The sequence below is a fragment of the Orcinus orca genome, chromosome 2 (assembly GCF_937001465.1).
Source record: "Orcinus orca chromosome 2, mOrcOrc1.1, whole genome shotgun sequence".
Classification (NCBI taxonomy): domain Eukaryota; kingdom Metazoa; phylum Chordata; class Mammalia; order Artiodactyla; family Delphinidae; genus Orcinus; species Orcinus orca.
The window spans coordinates 125271148-125294976 of NC_064560.1; the positions used below are offsets into that span (position 1 = coordinate 125271148).

Genomic DNA, 23829 nt, shown 5'->3' on the forward strand with positions numbered 1-23829 from the left:
CCTCCATTCCCGTGTCGGTAACCAAGAAACTTCCCACCCATCTCTCCCTGTCTTGAGAGGAACCCGGAAAGCAGCTCTGGTCTCTGTTTGGCCCGGGGGTGTTGGGGGGGTGGTGGTCTCAGGTGGCGCAGCGCCCCCTGCGGGCCAGTTGAGGCGGCGCCGGCGAGAGACGCCGAATGGACCGTGTGGCGTGGGAGTCGCCCGGCTCCGTGCCACCTCTCCTCCAGGTAGCGGCTCTTTCCCGTGCTGTGTCCCCCGCATCAGGGGTCTGTTTCTATAAAGGAAGCGGGTTTCCCTCACGGGAGTCGTCCCAAATCCCCTCCGCAGGAGCCCACTGGGGAGAAGGGAGCCGAAGGTCCCGCAGGAGGACCCTGCGAGGCGGGCCACTCGGGGCTGAACAGGGCCAGCGCCATCGGGAGTTCTTATTAGAGCAGCTCGTGGGCAAATCAGCCCAGCCAGCACGGCTTGTGTAGCCGCTCCGGGGGAGCAAGGCTTTTCCAGAGGTAGATTCCCTTTGCGAGGTAGCAGGGCTTTCTCCCCAACTCCCCAGCCCCATCTTGTCCTACACCCCAAAAACCGACTCCATGGCAGGAGTGCGGGGTGGAGTGTGGAGTTAGGGTCGGGGGAGAAGCTGTGAGAGAGATGCTCGTGACTGGGAACAATGAGGGATCCAGATGCAAGAGAAGAAGCGTTTCCAGGGAAGACTTCGGCAGGGCTTCAAAGATCTGGAGGTGTAGGGTGCAAGTCACTCGGCTTCCCACGTCAGGGCTGGGAGAAGACTAGCCGTCCAGGTGAACAGGGGCCCCCTCCTCACAGCCCACGCGGATGGGCCTGGTGGAGTCCTTCTTATGGCAGTGGCAGTGCGGGGGCCGGGTCCCTGCTTTGGCAAAGCAGTCAGTGACGCTGACATTGTGAGTACCGTTGTGGCAGCTTTGCAAGGAGCGGCTGCTGGTACAGGGCACAGATGGAGCTCTGCAGAAATCTGCTCTGGTGGCCAAATCCTCGTGAATGAAGGGGTTGATCTGCTTGCATCCGCCCCTCCGGATCAGCCACCGTCGCCTCATCATCACGTCACAGTATCGGTGGTGTCCTCCAGGGACTCATGACCTGGGGTTGTCTGTACGCCGTCTTGAGAAGGGCAGGCCTGGAGTGAAGACACTTGGCCCCAGGAGGAGGAGGAGAAGAAGGGTCCACATCAGATTCATGTTCCCTGTGAAAGCAGGTCGAGGAAGAATGGGGTCAGGGAGCAGGCTGTGGTCCCTTGCCCGCAAGATACCTATTGTATTTCTAAGAACTCTCGGCCCAAACACTTCATGTCCCCACTGGCCCCTATCTACACTTCTTGTACTCACAGCAACTACTGTTCTCACATTCTCCTTCCACCTCACACCCCTTCTTTTCGGGTAAGAAGTGGGAAGAGAAGAGAAGGACTTGGGAAGAAAGGAGGTGCCTACCACCCACTCACCCCTTTATAGGCATGACATACAAAGGTATTTTCAAACTCCGAAGTGATTTTTGCTCCTCACTTGAGTAGTTAAACGAAAAAAGTGTTTGCATCTATCAGCCACCTGATTCCACAGCCTATGAATGAAGCAGGTGTCCCTGCCAAACCTTTTCTACAGTGGGTGAGCTCACTACAAATCTATATGCCTTGCATCTTAGAAAATATTTCCACTTCCTTAAATACCTATGCCTGTTTTAAATGCTGTTAGAAAGAAAATGGAAGCATTTCAGTTCTAAGGGAGTAGACTTCATGTTTCTCCCACAGATTCCTCTGCCTCAGAATAAACATTCCTAGCTCCTCAGGGCTTCCCTGATGGCATAGTGGTTAAGACACTGTGCTCCCAATGCAGGGGGCCCAGGTTTGATCCCTGGTCAGGGAACTAGATCCCATATGCCACAATTAAGGAACCTGCATGCTGCAGTAAGACCCAGCATCTTACTTATAAATAAATAAGTACTCTTAAAAAAATTCTTGGCTCTTCTATGTATAGGGCCTGTCGTCATGAAACTTCCCAACTAGTGCCCAGGGAGTCTGAGTAAAGACTGAGTGTATATTCTGACTCTTTTACTGAATAACTGGGAGTCCCAGGGCAGGGTTTTTGCAGAGCAGATGACATCCACAGAGATACATATGTCCCTTTCAGTGGTGGATACTCCTAGCAGAAATGGAACCTCCGTTGCCTTCCCTCCTTCCTCTAATCCTATAGGAATTACATTGTGGATATTTTCTTCCCAGACCTTAAGGGGCAGGCCATATGGAAAACTCTCAGGTCTGTCAATGATCTTAAACAGATTGCCTAGTAGGACTAATTTCATGTTTACTATTTCACACCCACAGTCTTTACCAGCATCACACAGAGTACCTATGACATCACCACACATATGAAGAAAAAAACCTGCAGTTTGGTGACTGTCAGTAGCTTGCTATTGTTGGAGGTGGGCAAATCACCTCATCCTTATACTCTAAAGTGAAGGTTATAGACTAAAGATCTTTTTCACCTCAATCATTCCCTTTCACTCCCTAACTAAGCATTACTTGTGTGTATGAGTCCATGTGTGATTTTCTGTGTGTACATATTGTTTTGGACATGTTCAGGTAAGCAGAAATATTTTGTTTGCAAGTTGGGTTTCCATTTGAGAACTGTTAATCCAATTAAATCTAATTTTTCTTTTAAAGAGTTGTTAATGAATCTAGGCAAAAAAAAAAAAATCAATCACTTTTATGTAAAGGTTATATTCTTTCTGTCTTCACAATTTAAACTGTGAATGTTCTTATTATGGGAGAAGCTGCCTGAGACTTGGGTCTGCATTTCAGTAAGGGAAGGGAAGAAATCAGTACATATGCCTTTCCAGAGCTCCAAAATCAGTTATGTTAGGGGCCCTGCTAATGAAGGTGGTGGCAGGGGCACATACAGTCAATCAACAAGTTGTAATAGAAGTAGATTTCATAGGTCTTATCTTGATAGGTCTCCCTGGCAGATAGGCCTCAAAAGCCTTTTGTCTGATTAGGCAACAGAGCAAAAGCTGACTGACAGCGGGCAGGAAACTAAGTTGAGATCTAATAACTAGATCTCAATATCCTTTATAATTGGCCAAGAAAAGAGGAACTGCCTTTTTTGGAACTTCACTCTGCTTAGCTCTTCTTGTTTAATTCACACAGTAGTTCTAACAAGTGTATGTGTCATTATTTATAGGTTTCACAATTTCGTGTGTTCATGGCCCTGCATAACTGGCCATTGGGCTTAAAGTATCCGACCCTTTGGCCAAGTGGTACATATAGGGTCTCACTTCTCAGAATTAGAAGAGCTCGGATTCAAATCAAGGTCCTTTATCTGACCTTAACTTTTTGAAGAGGGTATGTGGCAGGCCGCAGGACAAGCAAAGATTTAGAAATGTATTCAACATGAAAAAAACTCGTCTTTCTATTGAGGGAAAAGTTATCTTTATAGTGAGAGACTAACCTAGTCGTCTGAAAACAACCAAGAGGAAAAAGCACATTACCTAAAATTATTAGTTGTGATTAGTGGCAGTTACTGAATGATATGTAGATTAGCCAACAAAAATTTCTATGAAGAGATTTAGTGTAAGGTAAATATGCATAGAGGAAAGCTATGTACGAACCGATCAGGAAAAGCATAGAAGTTGTGCTCCGAATACAATTTTAAAGGTGGAGCATGGTTGCAGATTGGACGTGACATTGGGTGAGTCTCTTCTCAGGACGCTTGTGATAAGCGTGACGGGCAGTATCTGAGTGAACAGACAGGATGTGATCAGTAGGTAGGAGTAGAGTGCGTGAAAACCCCTGAACTATTGCCACCTTCAACAGAGGAGGGAACTACTCAGCTCTAGTTGATCCCTTGTGGTAATGGAGACAGTGCGCCGACAACATCTCCCGATTTTTAAAGATAAGACAGGAATGCAAATTTTTATGTGAACTCTCCCAATTTGAAGTGTTAATATTCCAAAACCCAATATTAAAAGTAAAACTATATGCTGATCAAGAACAGGTTTTTGAGCCAGATGCACTCCCTGTGACTGCAGTGTATGATTTTTAGTTCATATTATAGACACTTGAGTACAGATCCTTCTACCCAGTGTGGCTGTCGGTATCACAGAAGGGCTAAACTACACCTAATTCATTTTTACATCCTCATCTCTCTTGAAAATGCTTTCCACAAAATATACATGAAAAAAAAAAGACAACTTACTTCATGGTAAAAGATATTAATGCCTTTTAGGTAGAACAGGATTTCAGGCAGAATCCTATTAGCACTGCACTGAGTCCTATCCAGGTCACCATTATGTCCATGTTTACATAACGACATCAGTGGTAAAATAATTGCATTTCCACATGACAGAAATATAAAAAGGTAGTTTAAAAAAATGTGGATTAATTTTCTTGGAGGGTTGTACAGTACCATTTGAGGACCTAATCCAGTTTTCTTTTTCTTAATTTTATTTATTTGTTTGTTTGTTTGTTTATTGGCTGCATCAGGTCTTCGTTGCTGTATGCGGGCTTTCTCTAGTTGCAGCGAGAGGGCGCCACTGCGCCATCAGGGAAGCCCCAGTTTTCTAACTAAGAGGTTAGACCAGGGATTTAATATCTCTTATCTGGAGGCCTTTCCTACCTTGATACACTTTCCCTGTCTGTACAATGTCCCACACCATCTTCTTAGCCTAGAATGCTCATTTATTCCCTAAAGTCCCTAAACTCTGCTTATCCTTTATGGGCCAGCTCAAATGGACATTTCTTTTGGAAGCCTTTCTTATCCCATGAGGCCAAGTAAGACCCTTCATCCTCAGCGCCCCCATAAAACCATCTTCACACAGTGTTATTACCTCTATCACATTGTAAGCAAATTATAGGCCTACAGTTATTTTCCTCTGCTTCTCTGAGAACCAAGAGTATGTTTCATGCATCAAGTTACATACTATGACTTCCATAATTTCAGGAATACAGTGTCCTATCCACCGATGCTCACTTTACAAATTAAATTTTTTTTTCCTGTTAACATCAAGAAATGAAATGTAAAAAAAAAAGAAATGAAATGTACTAGTAAGATAAATGACAACTCTAGGACAGACTGTTTTGTAGAAAATAGCGCAGATTGAAAAGAACACAGGAATTCAAGCTCTAGCTTGGAATCCCTTACATGACACCAAATGTTCATTCTCTGGCAGATTTTACAGACTTTCTTCAGGGTGTTTTTAGGTCATGCTATTTCACAGGAAGTGAAGGCAAAAACCGGGCCAGGGTAAAAACAAGAGAAAGTGAATTCAATGCATAGGAAGCAGGAAAAAAAAAAAAAAAAAAAAGACAACAGCAATTACAAAAAAAATCATAGATTCGTCACAAACTAATTACTGATAGGATTTTGAGCAGTGAGAAATTCAGAGCTCAAGTTTCCAGCACAGGGAAGTGAGGAGATAAAGAACATTTGGGTGAGAAGGAACCAGGGTGATTACTAAAATGAAAGGGGGGCCTGGGTTCCTCTGGTGCAAACAAGCCTCCTGGCTCTATTTGTTCTGAGTACCGGGCCTGCCTTCATGTACTTCAGTCTTTCAATGTGTTGCCCCCAAGTTGAGTTATAAAATCTATAGCCCATTCTGGGACTTCCCTAATGGCGCAGTGGTTAAGAATCTGCCTGCCAACGCAGGGGACACAGGTTTCGAGCCCAGGTCCGGGAAGATCCCACTTGCTGCAGAGCAACTAAGCCCATGTGCCACAACTACTGAGCCTGAGCTCTAGAGCCCGTGAGCCACAACTCTTGAGCTCTTGTGCCACAACTACTGAAGCCCACGTGCCTAGAGCACATGCTCCGCAACAAAAGAAGCCACCGCAATGAGAAGCCCGTGCACCGCAACGAAGAGTAGCCCCTGCTCGCTGCAACTAGAGGAAGCCCGCATGCAGCAACAATCACCCAACGCAGCCAAATAAATAAATAAAAATAAAAAATCTATGGCCATTCTGCAGCCAGTGATATTTTTCATTTAGGAAATCCAGACCCAGTGGCAGAGCTCTGTCCTGCACAGGATGCCTGGAATTAGATTTGTTACAACAGAAGCAGCAGTGGTTCATCCCTGGGTATGCACTGATCAGCAAATGATAAAACAAAGGGCTCATTGCATAAGTGGACCATGTCCTAATCTGTGCGTTTCTTCATGTCCTAGATTCAGAACCCTCCTTGTTCTGCTAGCCCCACCCACAGGGGCTGCTCTATATCTCCAGTCCCAAGAACTGGGGGGATACCAGCTGCCCCTGAGCGCCAGGCCCACCAGCTGGATCTGTTCTCACAGGAGCCACAGCAGAGATACTGGGTAAGACAATGAGCCCCAGAGCTGGAACAGGAGAGACAGCAATGAAGCAGCAACTGGGGGAGCAGTGAGCTGAAGTTAGTGCCCAGGACACATGACAGACTTTGGGGAGCGGAGGGGAAAGGAGCTAGAACCACAGTGACAGCAGGGGGCCTGCAGGGTGAGTGAGGAGGGAGTGTGTTATTTGTGGGCCGGGATACAGAAGATACCCTTCTTTTCACAGGAAACATGGTTCCAAGACAGCAGAATGCCCAGCTTCCTCTCTTTTTGCTGCTGGGGCTCTTGGGAGTGGTGATCTCACTCCACGCCCAATTAACCCCGGCTCAGAGGTTTCAGATTCAGCACCTAAATATGGCCCACCGTCGATGCGATGATGCAATGCGGGTGGTTAACCGTTACAGAACGCCATGCAAAGATAAAAATACTTTTCTCCACACAACGTTTGCTGCCGTAGCTCGTGTTTGTCACACCACAAATGTAACCTGCCCTACATCACAGGAGACGAATTGTCATAGAAGCCCACATCCAGTGCCTGTAACCTACTGCAACCTCACAAGAAATGCACACGATTATAGGAACTGCCGTTATGGACAGAGAAGGAATCGGATGATCTACATCATTGCGTGTAGAAACAGATTACCACAGGACGATGCCAGGTACCCCCTGGTTCCAGTTCACTTGGATGGCATCATCTAAACTCTAGGCCAAAACTTTGGGCCATGCTCATTTGCCAAGCGCCACAGTCCTGTCCCACCATCCACCCCAGATATCAGCATCAGTCCTCATCTCACCAGCCTCCAGGTCCCTTTAAGCTTTGCTCAGCTGAAGCTCCTTGTGCACGCACAGTAAACTTTACAGAATTACCTACAAGGCTCCATGTGTCTGTTTGTGCTCTTCTGTCATGTAGTTACATTCTCGTCTAGAGGCTTTTCCCCTTCTTCTAATCTGAGATTTGTGGGAAATAGATGTGAGGATAGGAGGCTCCTTGTGTCATGAAGTTGTGCAGACTTTTCCTTCTCTCTGCTTTAGGCCAGGAAGCTGCGGCTTCCACTCACAGCGGCCTATTTCATTACCAGGAGGCAAAGAGCCCCCAGTAAGTAGAAACAAATGTATTTGATTCTGATTTAAGAACCATGCATTTTATGATAGAAGAGAACGATACGGTGTAAAAACAAAAAGAAAGGGGAAAATGCCGTAATTGTGATAAGACCAAAAGAAAGAAGCAAATTTTAGCCGCATAGATTTGTTTTTAAATAAGCATATCGAATCTTCAGATATTAATGGTTATCCTAGGGGTGGATCCAGAGTTTGAGTCTAATGTGGAATGAGACAAATTGTTCAGGTAGTATATGGACAGATTCCAGTACTACCTGGAGAAGAGGTGAAACTCTTTCCTGGCGATTTCTGTGTCCTGGAGAAGGGAGCAGCTGGTCATCTGGTAGCAGAAGGTAAGGAAGGAGACATGGAATTGGGATCTCTCCCGAGGATGAATCAGTGGCTTGTTCACATTCAGGTCAGGAAGGGGCACAGGTTCCAGGATTACAAAAATGTAGACAGACAGAAAAGGGGGCGGATAATGAAAGCCCCTACTCTGCCTCCATCACAAGGCTACACTCAGGAATCAGTGAGGAACAGGAAGGGAAAGCTCTTTGCAAACTGTGGTCAGATGCAGCATTCAAGTGATTGTTCGGGGGACAGGTCGGGTCTTTTGCAGCACCTGACTCAGAACAGAAGGCAGGTAGCATGTCATTAAATCTGTACCTCTGTCCTTGAGTCTGGGATTCCTGACCTCCTATTTTTCAGCTCCTCTTCCAGGCCCAGATACTTGGCAATTTCCATTCCTCCCCCCTCCACATGGTCAGTCATTCCTGCTCTTGGTAGTACTATATACGGCGTCTGCACTTGAGCATCTTCTCTGGAGAAGCCACTGGAGGATTTGTTCTTCCAGGCAGGTCTGTTGACTCAAGCTATTGCATGGAGATACTAGGTTTGGAAAATTCCAGGGCTCAACAGAATCCACCGACTTTATTTTTTTTAATTATTATTTTTTTTAAGCCAAGGGTTTTTATTTATGTATTTATTTTTAAGATGTTGGGGGTAGGAGTTTATTAATTAATTAATTTATTTTTGCTGTGTTGGGTCTTCGTTTCTGCGCGAGGGCCTTCTCCAGTTGCGGCAAGCGGGGGCCACTCTTCATCGCGGTGCGCGGGCCTCTCACTATCACGGCCTCTCTTGTTGTGGAGCACAGGCTCCAGATGCGCAGGCTCAGTAGTTGTGGCTCACGGGCCTAGTTGCTCCGCGGCATGTGGGATCTTCCCAGACCAGGGCTCGAACCCGTGTCCCCTGCATTAGCAGGCAGACTCTCAACCACTGCACCACCAGGGAAGCCCCGAATCCACTGACTTGAGATTAATACAGAGTGGCATGAAATGAGCTTACCCTTCCAACAGGCTTGGAGTAACAGAAGGAGAAGGTGGGATACCGCAAGGCTGGAGTCACATTTGCCATGATGCAGTGAACCTTCCTTGTCTCAGCAGATCACATGTCACTTCCCAGCCATGGACACAGCATCTCTAACACCGTATGGTAGAGGGATTAGCCAACTCAGCTGCCCCATCTCTCTCTGCCTTGTGTCGTCATCCCCTCTCCCACCATTCGTTCATGCATTCATTCGTCATTCATTAATGCAGTAGTTAACCCATGTGCAGATGTGCTCTAGGCAGATTTCTGAGGTCGTGAGGGTGCAGTGTAAACAAAGACACATTTCTGCCCTAGGGTGCCTATTCTACTGGGAAGAAAATGAACTTACAAAATTATTTTTCCAGGTGATAAGTGTCAGGAGGAAAACTGCACTGACGGAAAAAATGTATAGTCATCTCTCAGTAGCTTCAGGGGATTGGTTCCAGGAGACTCCGCAGATATCAAAATCCACAGATGCTCAAGTCCCTTATATAAAAGGGGCTCATACCATTGGCCCTCCACATCCGTGGGTTTCACATCCACACAGAGGGCCATCTGTAGTGGGTCTCGATGAGTCCATAGAAGTGAATCTGAAGTGTGGTTGGTAGGGGCCCAATGAAGGAATGAATTCCGAACAATATGAGAAGCAGCTGGTCATGCAGAAACTAAGGGGATAGTCTTCCCGAGAGAGACAGAGACAGAGAGACAGAGAGAGAACATTCAAAGGGCCCGAGATGAATGTAGATTAGTCATGTTATAAAAATGAAAGTTAGTCTAGCAGGACAAGAGCACTTTAACCATGAGCATTAATGATAGAGGTTATTGAGGCTCAGATGCTTCATACCTATGGAGATGAAAATAAAGAGTAAATTTCCTATGGGGTACAAATGGAGCATGTTAGATAATAATGTGACCTGAAGATCACTCTGGCAGCTGTGCAGGGACTGTGGGGACAGTCAGGAACTCGTGGTATCCAGGCCAAATCCCAGAGGCATGGGATAAGGTAATAGCAATAGGGCAGAAGAAAAAGTGCAGGTTTAGGATTATGTTTCCAAGTTCGCATCATCAGGCTTTAGTGAAGGATTGGAAGCGGAGGGAGAGGGGAACAGAAGAGACTTCCTCATGTCAGTAAAATGCACCTTCATCCTCTCACTCAGTAGCACCATGCTGTTCCCCCTCCCTGAGGCCATGCTTCCCCACTCTCTTCCTGCTTTTCCTCTGTTCCTCATCTTCCTCAGTCCCTGTGCTGAAGATTGGGCTGGGGTCAGAGGGAGCTGGTGGCCCTGAAGCTTAGATGTAGCTTTTCCCTCCTGGGAGGCAGGAGGATTCAAAGCAGAGCAAGGAGGATTCTGTGCTCTGTGACGACAAAGCCGTGGCTTGGCGCCCACCACCCTCTGTGATAGACACTCAAGATCTGGCTGCACTGAACCTGAGGCCAGCACTACAGTGGCCACTATTAGAGAAGTTAATTGTTCACGTCAGCATGTTCCAAGGACACGTTCCTTGGAGTCCACTTCTCTTCCCTAAGCCTCCATTTCTAACTTTGTAAAATGCTCGTAATAGTACCAAATCTCAAGGAAGTCTTGGAGGAGTGAAAGCAGTTAGTGGTTGTAACACACTTTGTAAGGTACAGCATGAAGTGAAAGGGCCGTTCACATTGTTATTGTTTCTACTTTATGTTTTAACATCAGGAGCAGATCCCTCTGTGTGGGTACGAAGCAGGTTGCCTCAAGTGACCCTCAGATCAGGGAGAGAAGGCCCCAGGGTCAGGTCAGGAGGTGTGAGAGGAGAGCAATCTGATCTAAAGCTCCTGATTTCTTTTTGCCTAGATTGAGATTTTAGGCACTGTTTCCATTTGAATCACATAAAGGAGTGAGACTGTGACCACATGGATGGACTTAGAGGGTATCATCCTTGGTGAGATAAGTCAGACAGAGAAAGACAAATGCTGTATGATTTCACTTATATGTGGAACCTACAAAACAAAACAAATGAACAAGAATAACAAAATAGAAACAGAGTCATTGGTACAGATAACAAACAGGTGCTTGCCAGAGGGAAGCAGGATAAGGGAATGAAAGAAATAGGTGAGGGAAATTAAGATGTAAAAACTTCCAGTTATGAAACAAATGAGTCACAGGTATACATGTACAGTGTGGGGGAATATAGTCAATAATTATGTAATATCTTTGGTAACAGATGACAACCAGATGTCATGGTGTTCATTTTGAAAGGTATAGAAATACTGAATCACTCTGCTATGTACCAAGAACTAACATAGTGTTGTAGGTCAATTATACTTCAAAAACAAACAAACAAACAAAACAAACTCATAGAAAAAGAGATCAGATTTGTGGTTACCAGAGGTGGGGGATGAGAGGGAGGGGGAATTGGATAAAGAGAGTCAAACTTCCGGTTATAAGATAAATAAGCACTAGGGATGTGATGTACAACATTTTAAATGCAATCAACACTGCTGTATGTTATATATGAAAATTGTTAAGAGAATAAATCCTAAGAGTTCTCATCACAAGGAAAAAATTATTTCCCAATTCTTTAGTTTTGTATCTATATGAGATGATGAAGGTTCACTAAATTTATGGTGCTAATTACTTCATTATGTTTGTAAGTCAAACCGTTATGCTGTACACCTTAAACTTATACAGTGCTGTATGTCAATTATATCTCAGTAAAACTGGAAGAAAAAAAAAAAAGAGTGAGGCAATGAGTAGGGAAGGGAGCACAGAAATTCTGTTCCCATCCCCAATTCAAATTATCTATGAAAAATAGCCTTTTTCTGAAACTAAAACTTTACTTACGTTATTAAATTTGCTTCCTAAAATGCACATAGAAATGTGACACAGTTAACTGTTATTCATGTCTCAAGTCTGAGTTATAATAATAACATAAGAACAATGCCTAGGTAGCTCCCATCAGGAAACTTGCATAAGCCTCTTAGATAGCCTCATTCACCAGAGGGCAGACAGCAGAAGCAAGAAGAGCTACAATCCTGCAGCCTATGGAACAAAAACCACATTCACAAAAAGGTAGGCAAGATGAAGAGGCAGGGGGCTATGTACCAGATGAAGGAACAAGATAAAACCCCAGAAAAACAACTAAATGAAGTGGAGATAGGCAAACTTCCAGAAAAACAATTCAGAAAAACAATAGTGAAGGTGACCCAGGACCTCGGAAAAAGAATGGAGGCAGGGCTTCCCTGGTGGCGCAGTGGTTAAGAATCTGCCTGCCAATGCAAGTGACACGGGTTCAAGCCCTGGTCCGGGAAGATCCCACACGCTGCGGAGCAACTAAGCCCGTGTGCCACAACTACTGAGCCTGCGCTCTAGAGCCTGCAAGCCACAACTACTGAGCCCATGCACCACAACTACTGAAGCCTGCGTGCCTAGAGCCTGTGCTCCCAACAAGAGAAGCCACGACAATGAGGAGCCCATGCACCACAACCAAGAGTAGCCCCTGCTCACAACTAGAGAAAGCCCGCACACAGCAAGGAAGACCCAACGCAGACAAAAATAAAAACAAATAAATAAATAAATAAATTTATTTTAAAAAAAAAAGAATGGAGGCAAAGATCGAGACGATACAAGAAATGTTTAACAAAGACCTAGGAGAATTAAAGAACAAACAAACAGAGATGAACAATACAATAACTGAAATGAAAACTACACTAGAAGGAATCAATAGCAGAATAACTGAGGCAGAAGAATGGATAAGTGACCTGAAGACAGAATGATGGAATTCACTGCTGTGGAACAGAATAAAGAAAAAAGAATGAAAAGAAATGAAGACAGCCTAAGAGACCTCTGGGACAACATTAAATGCAAAAACATTCGCATTATAGGGGTCCCAGAAGGAGAAGAGAGAAGGACCCGAGAAAATATTTGAAGAGATTATAGTCAAAAACTTCCCTAACATGGCAAAGGAAATAGCCACCCAAGTCCAGGAAGAGCAACGAGTCCCATACAGGATAAACCCAAGGAAAAACACGCCGAGACACATAGTAATCAAACTGGCAAAAATTAAAGACAAAGAAAAATTATTGAAAACAGCAAGGGAAAAATGACAAATTACATACAAGGGAACTCCCATAAGGTTAACAGCGGATTTCTTAGCAGAAACTCTACAAGCCAGAAGGGAGTGGCATGATATACTTAAAGTGATGAAAGGGAAGAACCTACAACCAAGATTACTCTACGTGGCAAGGATCTCTTTCAGATTTACAAACAAACAAAAGCTAAGAGAATTCAGCACCACCAAACCAGCTCTATAACAAATGCTAAAGGAACTTCTCTAAGTGGGAAACAGAAGAGAAGAAAAGGACCTACGAAAACAAGCCCAAAACAATTAAGAAAATGGTCATAGGAACATACATATTGATAATTACCTTAAACGTGAATGGATTAAATGCTCCAACCAAAAGACACAGGCTTGCTGAATGGATACAAAAACAAGACCCATATATATGCTGTCTACAAGAGACCCACATCAGACCTAGGGACACATACAGACTGAAAGTGAGGGGATGGAAAGAGATATTCCATGCAAATGGAAATCAAAAGAAAGCTGGAGTAGCAATACTCATATCAGATAAAATAGACTTTAAAATAAAGAATGTTACAAGAGACAAGGAAGGACACTACATAATGATCAAGGGATCAACCCAAGAAGAATATATAACAATTATAAATATATATGCACCCAACATAGGAGAACCTCAATACATAAGGCAACTGCTAACAGCTATAAAAGAGGAAATCGACAGTAACACAATAATACTGGGGGACTTTAACACCTCACTTACACCGATGGACAGATCATCCAAAATGAAAATAAATAAGGAAAAACAAGCTTTAAATGACACAATAGACCAGATAGATTTCATTGATATTTATAGGACATTCCATCCAAAAACAGCAGATTACACTTTCTTCTCAAGTACACATGGAACATTCTCCAGGATAGATCACATCTTGGGTCACAAATCAAGCTTCAGTAAATTTAAGAAAATTGAAATCATGTCAAGCATCTTTTCTGACCATAACACTATGAGATTAGAAATGAATTACAGGGAAAAAAACGTTAAAAAAACCACAGACGCATGGAGGCTAAACAATATGTTACTAAATAACCAAGAGATCACTGAAGAAATCAAAGAGGAAATAAAAAAATACTTAGAGACAAATGAATGAAAACACGACGATCCAAAACCTGTGGGATGCAGCAAAAGCAGTTCTAAGAGGGAAGTTTATAGCTATACAAGCCTACCTCAAGTATCAAGAAAACTCTCAAATAAACAACCTAACCTTACACGTAAAGGAACTAGAGAAAGAAGAACAAACAAAACCCAAAGTTAGCAGAAGGAAGGAAATCATAAAGATCAGAGAAGAAATAAAGGAAATAGAAATAAAGGAAACAATAGCAAAGATCAATAAAACTAAAAGCTGGTTCCTTGAGAAGATAAACAAAAATGATAAACCATTAGCCAGACTCATCAAGAAAAAGAGGGAGAGGACTCAAATCAATAAAATTAGAAATGAAAAAGGAGAAGTTACAACAGACACCACAGAAATACAAACCATCCTAAGAGACTACTACAAGCAACTCTAGGCCAATAAAATGGACAACTTGAAAGAAATGGACAAATTCTTAGAAAGGTATAACCTTCCAAGACTGAACCAGGAAGAAATAGAAAATATGAACAGACCAATCACAAGTAATGAAATTGAAACTGTGATTAAAAATCTTCCAACAAACAAATTCCAGGACCAGATAGCTTCACAGGTGAATTCTATCAGATGGCTTCACAGGTGAATTCTTCTCAAACATTTAGAGAAGAGCTAACACCCATTCTTCTGAAGCTCTTCCAAAAAATTGCGGAGGAAGGAATACTCCCAAACTCATTCTATGAGGCCACCATCACCCTGATACCAAAAGCAGACAAAGATACTACAAAAAAAGAAAATTACAGACCAATATCACTGATGAATATAGATGCAAAAATTCTCAAGAAAATACTAGCAAACAGAATCCAACAACACATTAAAAGGATCATACACCATGATCAAGTGGGATTTATCCCAGGGATGCAAGAATTCTTCAATATACGCAAACCAGTCAATGTGATGCACCATGTTAACAAATTGAAGAATAAAAACCATAGGATCATCTCAATAGGCGCAGAAAACTTTTGACAAAATTCAACACACTTTTATGATAAAAACTCTCCAGAAAGTGAGCATAGAGGGAAGCTACCTCAACATAATAAAGGCCATATATGACAAACCCACAGCAAACATCATTCTCAACACTGAAAAACTGAAAGCATTTCCTCTAAGATCAGGAACAAGACAAGGTTGTCCACTCTCACCACTATTATTCAACATAGTTTTGGAATTCCTAGCCACTGCAATCAGAGAAGAAAAAGAAATAAAAGGAATACAAATTGGAAAAGAAGAAGTAAAACTGTCACTGTTTGCAGATGACATGATATTATACATAGAGAATCCTAAATATGCCACCAGAAAACTACTAGAGCGAATCAATGAATTTGGTAAAGTTGCAGGATACAAAATTAATGCACAGAAATCTCTTGAATTCCTATACACTAATGATGAAAAATCTGAAAGAGAAATTAAGGAAACATTCCCATTTACCACTGCAACAAAAAGAATAAAATACCTAGGAATAAACCTACCTAGGGAGACAAAAGACCTGTATGCAGAAAACTATAAGACACTGATGAAAGAAATTAAAGATGATACCAACAGATGGAGAGATATACCGTGTTCTTGGATTGGAAGAATCAACATTGTGAAGATGACTATACTACCCAAAGCAATCTACAGATTGAATGCAATCCCTATCAAACTACCGATGGCATTTTTTATGGACCTAGAACAAAAAAATCTTAAAATTTGTATGGAGACACAAAAGATCCCGAATAGCCAAAGCAGTCTTGAGGGAGAAAAACGGAGCTGGAGGAAGCAGACTCCCTGACTTCAGACTATACTATAAAGCTACAGTAATCAAGAGAATATGGTACTGGCACAAAAACAGAAACATAGATCAATGGAACAGGATAGAAAGCCCAGAGATAAACACACGCACCTATGGTCAACTAATCTATGACAAAAGAGGCAAGGATATACAATGGAGAAAAGACAGTCTCTTCAATAAGTGGTGCTGGGAAAACTGGACAGCTACATGTAAAAGAATGAAATTAGAACACTCCCTAACACCATACCCAAAAATAAACTCAAAATGGATTAGAGACCTAAATGTAAGACCAGACACTATAAAACCCTTAGAGGAAAACACAGGAAGAACACTCTTTGACATAAATCACAGCAAGATCTTTTTTGATCCACCTCCTAGAGTAATGGCAATAAAGACAAAAATAAACAAATGGGACCTAATGAAACGTCAAAGCTTTTGCACAGCAGAGGAAACCATAAACAAGATGAAAAGACAACCCTCAGAATGGGAGAAAATATTTGCAAACGAAGCAAGTGACAAAGGATTAATCTCCAAAATATATAAACAGCTCATGCAGCTCAATATTAAAAAAACAAACAACCCAATCCTAAAATGGGCAGAAGACCTAAATAGACATTTCTCCAAAGAAGACAGACAGATGGCCAAGAAGCACATGAAAAGATCCTCCACATCACTAATTATTAGAGAAATGCAAATCAAAACTACAATGAGGTATCACCTCACACCAGTAAGCATGGGCATCATCAGAAAATCTACAAACAACAATTGCTGGAGAGGGTGTGGTGAAAAGGGAACCCTCTTGCACTGTTGGTGGGAATGTAAATTGATACGGCAACTATGGAGAACAGTATGGAGGTTCCTTAAAAAACTAAACATAGAATTACCATATGATCCAGCAATCCCGCTACTGGGCATATACCTAGAGGAAACCATATTTCAAAAAGACACATGCACCCCAATGTTCATTGCAGCACTATTACAATAGCCAGGTCATGGAGGCAGCCTAAATGCCCATTGACAGACGAATGGATAAAGAAGATGTGCATATATACAATGGAATATTACTCAGCCGTAAAAAGGAACGAAATTGGGTCATTTGTTGAGACGTGGATGGATCTAGAGACTGTCATACAGAATGAAGTAAGTCAGAAAGAGAAAAACATTGTATATTAACGCATATATGTGGAACCTAGCAAAATGGTACAGATGAACCAGCTTGCAGGGCAGGAAATAGAGACACAGATGTAGAGAACAAATGTATGGACACCAAGGGGGGAAAGCGGCGGGGGGGTGGGGGTGGGGGTGGGATGAATTGGGCGATTGGGATTGGCATGTATACACTGAAGTGTATAAAATTGATGACTAATAAGAACCTGCTGTATAAAAAAGATAAATAAAATAAAATTTAAAAATTAAAAAAAAAGAACAATGCCTACTTCAAAATTCTCAGTATTTCAAAGGTATATTGGATTCAGAATTGGTGACATGAGAGACATTAGTGAATGGGTGTAGCAGGGTGATTTCAATGGATAACAGGAGCACCGAGTAGATCAAATCGTTCACACATTCTCACTGAGTTAGAAAATACGACCCATGGCGCACCATCTGGACATTACCAAATCTGGCAAAAGACATCAGGACCCACCTATATCAGGCCAGTGCACTTCCGAACTTACCAGAAATTCAGTCTCACCTGTGAGGTGAAATTTGTCTGGAGGGGAGTCAAGAACCTAGGACACAGCTAATAATGAGAAACAACAAAGTTTTCATTTGCTCTCTTACAAAATGCGAGAGCCATTTGCCACAATCCTTTCATCACGAGCAGTTATCTAAAAAACAAAGAGATTCAAAACCAAGTGGAGGATTAAATTAATTCATTTATTCATCTATTTTAATATCCTCTACACTTTCCCGTGGATTTTGACCGGCTTGTGACCCACAGGGTCCTCCACAGCTCTGATAGTTTCAGGAGCTCCTCCAGCCACAACGGTGTGCCGAATCCCCTTCCTTCCACAAGTACTTGGCCTTGCTGATGATGTCCTAACAATCTGCAAGAACAGTTAAACTGTCCTGAGAAATAACGGGCTGTTATGGCTTAATGTGAAGCTTATCAGAACTCAGATGATGAAAAGAGAACCAAAGTTTCTCTCTCTTTCTCCATTTCCATCTCTCCTAGATCTTGGTGCACATTTCAGGCAAATTTCTCTCACATTTCTGTAAGGTGACTGCAACAACTCCAAACCATATACCCTCTCAGGAATAAGTTCAGCAGAGGATGGCCCTGTCTTCATACGCCAACATTCCCATCAAACATATCTGATTGTGTTAAGGGTTGATCTCAGAATCAACAACTGTGACCTAAGAAATGAGAGATGCATGCACTGATCAGGTCAAGTATGGTTCGAGGAACCTGGTGGTCCCACAAACCCTTTCACAGTATCTATTAGGTTCTTACCTTTCAAACCACATATCTATGTGAGGCCAGGTTCTCTTTACATAGTTTAGCAAAACAACATAGTACAATGGATGAATGCAAAAGCAGATGTGAGGATCCAGCTGTCAATATAGAGTCAGCCAGTAAAGAAAATGTGAAACAACGGCATTCTTCTTATTACTGTTTTTTGTTTTAGAAAATAAGTTTTTTGAAAAATATATACTATATATCAACATTTAATGATTCAATATTGTTATTAGGTGATTTTTGAATTAATTACTAAGCATTCTAAAATTTCTTGGTTCAAATTTCTAACACGGTAAATATAAATAGGTATAATCAACATAAACAAAAGTTCTTTGCTGTTCTCAACTTTTAGAGTGTAAAGTGATACTGAGAGCAAAAACTCTTAGTCTTGCTGCTACGGAATATTGGGCAGAGGTCGGGGTGTGTGGTCGAGGTGAGGTTGTCCCATACTGAAACCTGGGTTCATACCCACCCTGCTGCTCTCCTTTGACATTTTGTGAGGCCAGAAATCCAATCATGCTTTTTCTGGTATCAAGCTATTATTCTAGGCAGTGGATATTGGTCATAGCCAACCAATATATACAACATTGTATTTGGTCACTCACCATGACCTCCGCAGAGTCTCAGAATGGGGATTGTTTTACTGAGAGGTCAGATGAGGTTGAATTCAGTGGGCACTTTCCATGGTCTTTATTAAGACTCCTGAGAAGAAACTAAGGCACTGTGGTGATCACCAATACCTAATCTTTGTGTTCCACTCAGTCACAAAGTGAATCTTGCCTATGCCCTTGTTCATTTAGAAAACTGCAGAGTTTGGGAGCTCAGGAGTCAGCACTTCCAAATCTTTCTTCAGGTGTTTCTGTTGTAACCTGTCCCCAGCCTGGCATTTGGGACTCACTTTAACTGATCCTGACTTCAGAAGCCTATGATGGAAATTGATAGTGTCTCGATATTGGGGCTATTCCAAGGTGAGAGGAAGTGGAGTTTCCATTTGCCTTGGGAGCCCAAGACAACTCCAGCTACAAATACTTCTAATCATGCACCTATATCCTAGGATAAACCTGTGTTAACTTGACCCAATCATCACCTGAGTGCACACAACTGACCTACCTGTCATTGTGACATTTTCCCGTTGAAAAAAGGGAGAAATGATCAACGGTTTTGGCTGAGACCCATTACATGGAATAAAAGGCCTCAGTACATTGCTACATCCCTTGTGCCTAGAATAGTACCTGGTACCGATCAGATGTTAAGTAAAGTGTTTGAATGAATGAAGACACATAGATCATATCAACTTTTCATTTTTGCATAATAAATTAATGAAAAGTTAGCAGCTTAAAAACAACATATAATTATTATCTCACGGTTTTTGTGGATCAGGAATCCAGGCACAGTTTTTCTGGGTCCTCCACTCAGGGTCTCACAAGGCTGCCATCAAAGCGTTGGCCACGCCGCATTCTCAACTAAAGGGTTGATTAACAGAGAATCTATTCCCAAATTCATTCCGATTGTTGGAAGCCATCAGGGTCCTTAGACCACACTTTGACAACTGCTTTACTAGAGTGCAAGTATTATACTATATGTTATTGCAAATATCCAAAAAGAAACACACGTTTACCTATATTAAGGAGGAATAGCAGAGGCTAATGGAACAACTGAACAGAAAGTATCTATGCCATGGTAAAACCATTTAACTCAGGTACTCAAAAGTATCACATAATAATTATACATATAATATATATATTTATATATTATTATATATATAATAATTATACATATAATATATATATTATATATATAGTATATATTATATTATATATATTATATGTGATCAATTAAAATGGCAAAAAATAATTTTATTACTTGTGTTTATAAACATAGCTTCTGCATGAAGGGAAAATAACAAGGGTCCTTGGGGGTATAAAAGGTGAGAGAACCATTCGAATGGAGATTCACATTCTATAAATACATTTTATTAAGGAAACATTATTACCTAGGAAACAAAACCCTGACATACCTGATGAAGCAGGTATTTCAGCCTGGATGATATGCCCATCTTAGACAAGAGACTCAAAGTCCACCTGAATGGATGAAACTTACCTTAAACCTACTATGCATCCTGCCTCCTTCTAAGAAGCAGCCAACAATGTAGGAGAACATCACGCTTTGAAGGAGTCACTTGTGGCTCTGCTTCTACCTGCTATTACGTTCACTCTTTGGGCCTCAGTATAACCTCTAAAATGGGGATAATTGTACCTGCCTTCTGGGCTATTGTGAGGGTCAGTTTAAATACAGAAATTGTTTTACAAATGAGAACTTTCAATTTGCTCTAGAATATGTTCAGTGTGAATATAAAAGTAAGTTAGTTATCTATCTTGGCATCTTCGTTTGTCCTCCATATATAAACATGGTTATTATTTTAACCCTCTCCAGTATTAAAAGACCAAAGTTTGATCCAATTGATACTGACTCCTCAGAGTCCTGTTACAAGAAAAAATAACTGAGTTGTGCTGAAAATGTTCACTTTCCCTAGGCTTCATTAGATCCAGTGACACCATGTGCATCTGGAAGGCTTTTCTGTTGTCAGGCCACAGCATTCCCCACCCTCCACCCATGCAGGAGCTTCAGCACATAAGGCCCTAGGAAGCCCGTGACAAGTATATGGGGTGACTTGCCAATAGCACATGCACTATAAGTAAACACATGGTGCTTAATGTTGCTGCTTTGTTCCACTAGTCATTCCAACTTGTTTATACTAGTAAAAGTTTGGAAACAAAGAGAATATCCTGAATATGGGACTGTATAAAATACAATGGTATATCCTTACAAAAGAATACTATACAGCCACTAAATAGAATAAGGTACACTCTTGCACGGGCATGGAATATGTCCAAAATATATTGTCGCTGGGAAAGAGGTAATGGTGTAGAACACTGAATATAAAATGTTACTATTTGTGGCAGGAAAAAAAGAGGAAACACTCGCATCTATACTCATGTCAACAAACTTAGAAATGTGTTTAACATGTGTAGATTATATAAAGACTGTAAAAGTATACCAAAAACAAAACCTGAAAAATAATTGCGTCTGGAAAATAAATTTGGGGCCTATTAGACAAGGACCAGAGGAAGACATCCTTTTTACTAGATTTGCTCTCAACGTTTGAATTTACGTCTGCCATTTGCAGGTACAACGCATCTGTATTTTGAACGGAAAAAGTCAAATAGGCTACCTCACTGTAGCCCTTTCTCAGTCGAGTAAGGAAGGGTCCCTGGTCATAGAAAGTTCAAACAATGAAGTGATGAAATAAAACGTAAATTGCCTTGGTGATGCAGCATAGAGCTGACCTCGAAACTCCCACGTCTCCCCGCGAGGCGGAGAAGCAGAGCGCCACAGATATCCCTCCTTCCTCGCCCGGCCCTCCTTCCGCAGATCAGCCACCTTCGTGATGGAGAGTTCGTGGTACACAGTAGGCGCTCATTATCTGAAGCCTACTTACTTATCATTCTGCGGTTTTCCTCAGTGATTGAAGGAGGCTTTTGAAAGTTCGAAGCCATCACTAAGAACCAGGAGGTAAAAGTTCTGGTCCCGCTCGGCCCGCGGGGTCCAGGCGGCGCAGCGCCCCCTGCCGGCCAAGGTGGCGGCCGTGGGAACCCGCCTGCTAGAGCAAAGGCGAGGGGAGAGGTGGGGTCGCCCCTACTCCGCGCCCCCTCCTCTCCTGCCAGCGCCTTGTCCTCGGGCTGTGCTTGCAAGTCTGAGGTTATTTTCTATGAAGGAAGCAGAGACCCTCTGCTTTGATCCAATCTGGGTAGAGCCTCCAGACCCCTCTCGGGAGCCCGTGATCTGCCCCCGCGGTGGCAGGGGCTTTGGGGGTGAAGAGACTCGAAGGAAAACGCTGTGGGCCCGGTCACTCGGGGCTCAGGGTCAGCACCAGCGGAGTTGTATTAGAGCGGCCGTGCGCAGATCGGTCAGTGAGCCCGGAGAGCATCATCCCACGGTGGGAGCATGGCTTTCCGAGTAGCTGCATCACCACAGTCGCGCGTACGCAAGAGCTTGCTGACTCTCCGGGCCCGGTTTTCTTCAATCCCGCCCAGGAGGAGGGCGCGAGGAGTTTGGGGAAGAGGGGAGAACTAGCCAAGAAAACCGGCAAGGCTGGAGCAAGGCGCGAGCCCAGCACGGAATTTCGCAGCAGCACCTGCCCTCTGTTGGCGGGAAGGCGCATTTACACATGGCTCCGCTTTGCGGTCAAAGGCCCTCAGCCATCGGAGAGGCTGTGAGAGAGGCAGCCGGCTGGGGTCAGCGAGGGGTGCGGATTCCGGAGCGGAAGCGTTAGAAGGAAACACTGAGGTTCACCAAACAAAAGGGGATTGGATCACCAGCACTTGTCCTACTAGGAAAGGAGGTGTCTACACCTGACCCCTATTAGACCTCGTGGGTGATCAGCGTGGAGCTTCAGTTGCACAAGCAGCTAGCTGCTAAGGGCTGGCATGGAGCCTAAATCAGTCAGGGACCTTGACATCTCAGGAATATTGTGTCGTGACAATTGATCTGAGGAGGCTTAGTCAGCAAACATCTCTTGAGTACCTATGTGTGAGGCACCGTTAGAGGTATGTGGGAGTCATTAGAGAATACAGCAGACAAAAAAGAGACAATAAACATAATAAATATGTAAGTTATATAGACAGGGTGATGAGCTCTAGGGGGGAAATACAGCAGGAAGAAGAATGGAGGGGTGGGGAAACTACGGGGAGCATTTTATTTATTTATTTGCAAGGGCAGCTTGTGGGATTTTAGTTCCCCTACCAGGGATTGAACCCAGCTGTCCTCGGCAGCCAGAGCACAGAGTTCTAACCACTGGACCACCAGGGAATTCTCTATCTGTAGCATTTTAAATTAGGGCTCATGAAAGAGCCAGGAGACAGTGGTGTCCCAGACCCAACATGCAGATTGACACAACTATCTGTCTTGAAGTCATTGGGACTGATCTCACAATGCTTTTCACCCTTGTTTGTGTCACAAGAAGCCCCATTGCCAGGTCAGCCTCATCAAGGACCATGGAGTGATCAACCATGCCTGATGCTGCTGAGCCTGGAGAATCAACCCTACTGGGGTGGGGAGGTCTTATTCCAATGCAAGGAGTGCCCCCTAACCCTTACTAATGATGCTGAGGAGTCAATTGAGGAAATTTACAAAGTTCTTGGCCTAGAAGAAAACTGTCTTGTCCAGGAGTGCGTAGGAAGAGGATACGCATCTGAGTCATGTTCTCTGTCCTAGAAGAGGGAATGGACGGATAGAGAGTAGGGCATCTCTGTCTCACTTCCCCTAGTTACCAGTCCCTCCTCCTCCAGATTCCAGGCCCTCAGGACTCTCCCTTTCTCCTCTTCCTCACTCGTCTAAGTACTCATCTGAGAAGCTCACTTTGTCATACTTTCCTTCCTCTTGTGTAACGAGTTCCAGCTCCTCCCTCCTTCCTTCCCTCTGTCCCACTACCTTGACTCTGCACGTTCTCCTGGAGCTCTCTACAGGTTGTACATAGACCCACCTTGTTTTTTAAATAGCCGTGTAGTACTTATGGA

General features: G+C 43.1%; 1 protein-coding gene across 1 annotated transcript; it reads left to right on the plus strand.

Moving 5' to 3' along the window:
• Nucleotides 1–6174: 6174 nt before the first annotated feature.
• LOC125963400 (eosinophil cationic protein-like) lies at nt 6175–7193 on the plus strand. The gene is made up of 2 exons (XM_049705506.1): nt 6175–6321; nt 6542–7193. The coding sequence occupies exon 2, from the start codon at nt 6547–6549 to the stop codon at nt 7012–7014; it is 468 nt and encodes a 155-aa protein (XP_049561463.1). The 5' UTR covers nt 6175–6321; nt 6542–6546; the 3' UTR covers nt 7015–7193.
• Nucleotides 7194–23829: the final 16636 nt, after the last annotated feature.

Coding starts and splice junctions, on each gene's coding strand:
- LOC125963400 (XM_049705506.1), top strand. CDS start 6,547: ATGGTTCCAAGACAGCAGAATGCCCAGCTTCCTCTCTTTTTGCTGCTG.